Source organism: Vicia villosa, linkage group LG6 (genome assembly GCF_029867415.1).
Source record: "Vicia villosa cultivar HV-30 ecotype Madison, WI linkage group LG6, Vvil1.0, whole genome shotgun sequence".
NCBI classification, from domain to species: Eukaryota; Viridiplantae; Streptophyta; class Magnoliopsida; order Fabales; family Fabaceae; genus Vicia; species Vicia villosa.
The window spans coordinates 156,087,941-156,090,231 of NC_081185.1; the positions used below are offsets into that span (position 1 = coordinate 156,087,941).

At 33.4% G+C, this 2,291-nt stretch overlaps 1 protein-coding gene across 3 annotated transcripts; it reads right to left on the minus strand.

The window, feature by feature from the left end:
* Nucleotides 1-467: 467 nt before the first annotated feature.
* On the minus strand, nt 468-2,291 carry LOC131610708 (uncharacterized). Of its 3 annotated transcripts, none has more exons than XM_058882732.1 (5): nt 1,985-2,291; nt 1,636-1,818; nt 1,334-1,531; nt 826-1,029; nt 468-736 (listed from the first exon to the last, which is right to left on the minus strand). In XM_058882732.1, exons 2-5 carry the CDS (start codon nt 1,639-1,641, stop codon nt 680-682), a joined length of 465 nt encoding a protein of 154 aa, XP_058738715.1. In that variant the 5' UTR covers nt 1,642-1,818; nt 1,985-2,291; the 3' UTR covers nt 468-679. The 3 variants fall into 3 exon arrangements, with proteins under 3 accessions (XP_058738715.1, XP_058738716.1, XP_058738714.1); XM_058882733.1 differs by having other exon boundaries at nt 1,636-1,846; XM_058882731.1 differs by having other exon boundaries at nt 1,636-2,291.

A 2,291-nucleotide genomic window follows, 5' to 3' on the forward strand; every position in this document is an offset into this window, starting at 1 on the left:
AAAAAATCACCCGTGCGGAAGCACGGGTCTCTGACTAGTTGAGATATCTCTATAATACTAGACCTAAGATCTGCTACTATGAAGTTGTTATGGTGAGTAGGTTTATGAACAAACCAAAGTGCTCACATTGCTAATATGCTCTCAAGATATTGAGCTATATTAAGGGGACTTTGAGGTATGATGTTTTAGTTCCTTTTGGTGCTAAATCTGATTCAAAGCTGATATGGTATTCAGACTCTAATTGGTGTGGAGATAGAGTTGACAGAAGAAGTACTCCTGAATATTTCTTCAAATATATGGAAAATCCTATTCTTTAGTGCTCCAAGAAGCAACCTGTGTTCTCTTTGTCAACATGTAAAACTAAGTATATTGTAGGTGCTTTGCTTTGTATGCGTGTCAAGTTATTTGGATCATAAACTTATCATATATGTATTTTAAATACAGAATCCAATGAAACTCATGGCATCCAATCAAATACTAGTAGTGATTAAATTTAAGATAGCAATAACTAGTATATATTAATTCATTCATCCTCATTAATATGATACAAAAAAGTCATCTAGCATCTGAGTGCACAAGAAACCCAGCATAGCATAGCCAGCACCATAACTAACAAAAGAAAACAAACCAAAAAATAGTAGTAAAACTTGTTTGACGCGTTGGCAACATAATCAATCGATCATGAAACGCAGGCTGCAGGCACCAGACACATGGAAATGAAACCCAACATTTTTTTCTGCACAAACATTAAACTCAATTAATTATCATCATAGAAATTAATCAGGATAACAAATTTCACAACATAGTAAAAAAAAAGTGACTAACCCGTTTGGTTTTACGAAGAAGTTGAGGAGAAATCTTGTAGAGATCTTCGTCAACTGGTTTTGGGAGTTTGGTTTGTAAAGCAGACTTACGAACGACGCCGTTTACATCTAATGTCTTCTTACTGTTCATTTGCTTCCTTGGATATTCTGTTACATCGTACACTTTGCCCTGTTTTTTCATTCTTGTTTCTCTGTTCCTCGTCTCCTACAGATAATAAAACACACTCTTTCTACATCACATATCATGTTTTTATCTGAACCAAACAAAATGTACTAAAAAAATTTAATAAAAATACAGGAGGCATGTGTTATTCAGACATCATGTCCTTTCTCAAACATCACATTAATAACAATGGCTTGTCATCACTCGTGACTACATTAAATTATGTACCACATCATTGCTGAATAAAGAATTATTACTAAAAAATTAGCAAATTTCTCCATAATCACATCTTTGGACTGATAATTACTATGTAATCACAAAAAATAATTAAACAAAAAGAGGTTACCTTTCCAACTGGTTTCATGTAATCAACTGTATACAGATCTTGCTCTCCTCGCACATATACATCAGTGTCACCAGATGAAGAACTGTATCGAATCAAACCAGCTTGTCTTGCATTTTCGAAATATTGAGTTATTGGAAACTCGTTCACGAAATCCCAGTTCCCAAAAGCTGGTATTTCACCATTTGTCTTCCAATATTCCTATCAATAACAAACAAATATGACCCATCAATCATTATATTCATGAACTTTTACTACTAGCTTAAGAAAAAGAAATGAAAAAGTTCACTGAAAAATAAGCTTACATCCATTTTTTGTTTCTTAAGTCAAAACAAAAGAGTTTGCTTCACCCAGAAAGTGACCGTTTCTAGTGTTTTGTTGTGCTTGTTGCTTTGCGAGAATGAATGAGGATAAAACTTTTGAAGGGAGAAAAGTAACCAGAAACGATGATGTGGTTCCAAAAAACCCTCAGACAGGTTATTAATTCCCTGAACAGAATTTATAGAAAAGAAGAATCTGAGCAAAAGTGAAAAGTGAAAAGAATGGGTTAAATTTTTTTTACTTATGAAGACAGAGAAAGTTGCATTGAACTTGAACAGAGAAGCAGAGAAAACAGAAACAGGTATTGATAAGATTAAACAAGAAAAACAAAACCTGGCAAGAATTCTGTTGTAGCACTTAATTTGTTCCTTTTACTAGTAAAATTCTAGAGTATAGACATTTGGTAGAATACACAAATACTACTAACAAGAAAAGAATTTAGTGTGGTGGTTGAATTGTTATTTATGTGTAATGAGGATTAAAGAAAATGAACGAGGAATGAGCGTGGCTGAGAAGTTGCTGAGGAGTACTGTTGAAGAGTATTTTTGAGATAAATATATGATAAGACTACAAAGAATGAATATGAATGAAGCTGTCACTGTTTGACTCTGTTGCAATTCACTTTTCCACTTATAACGGA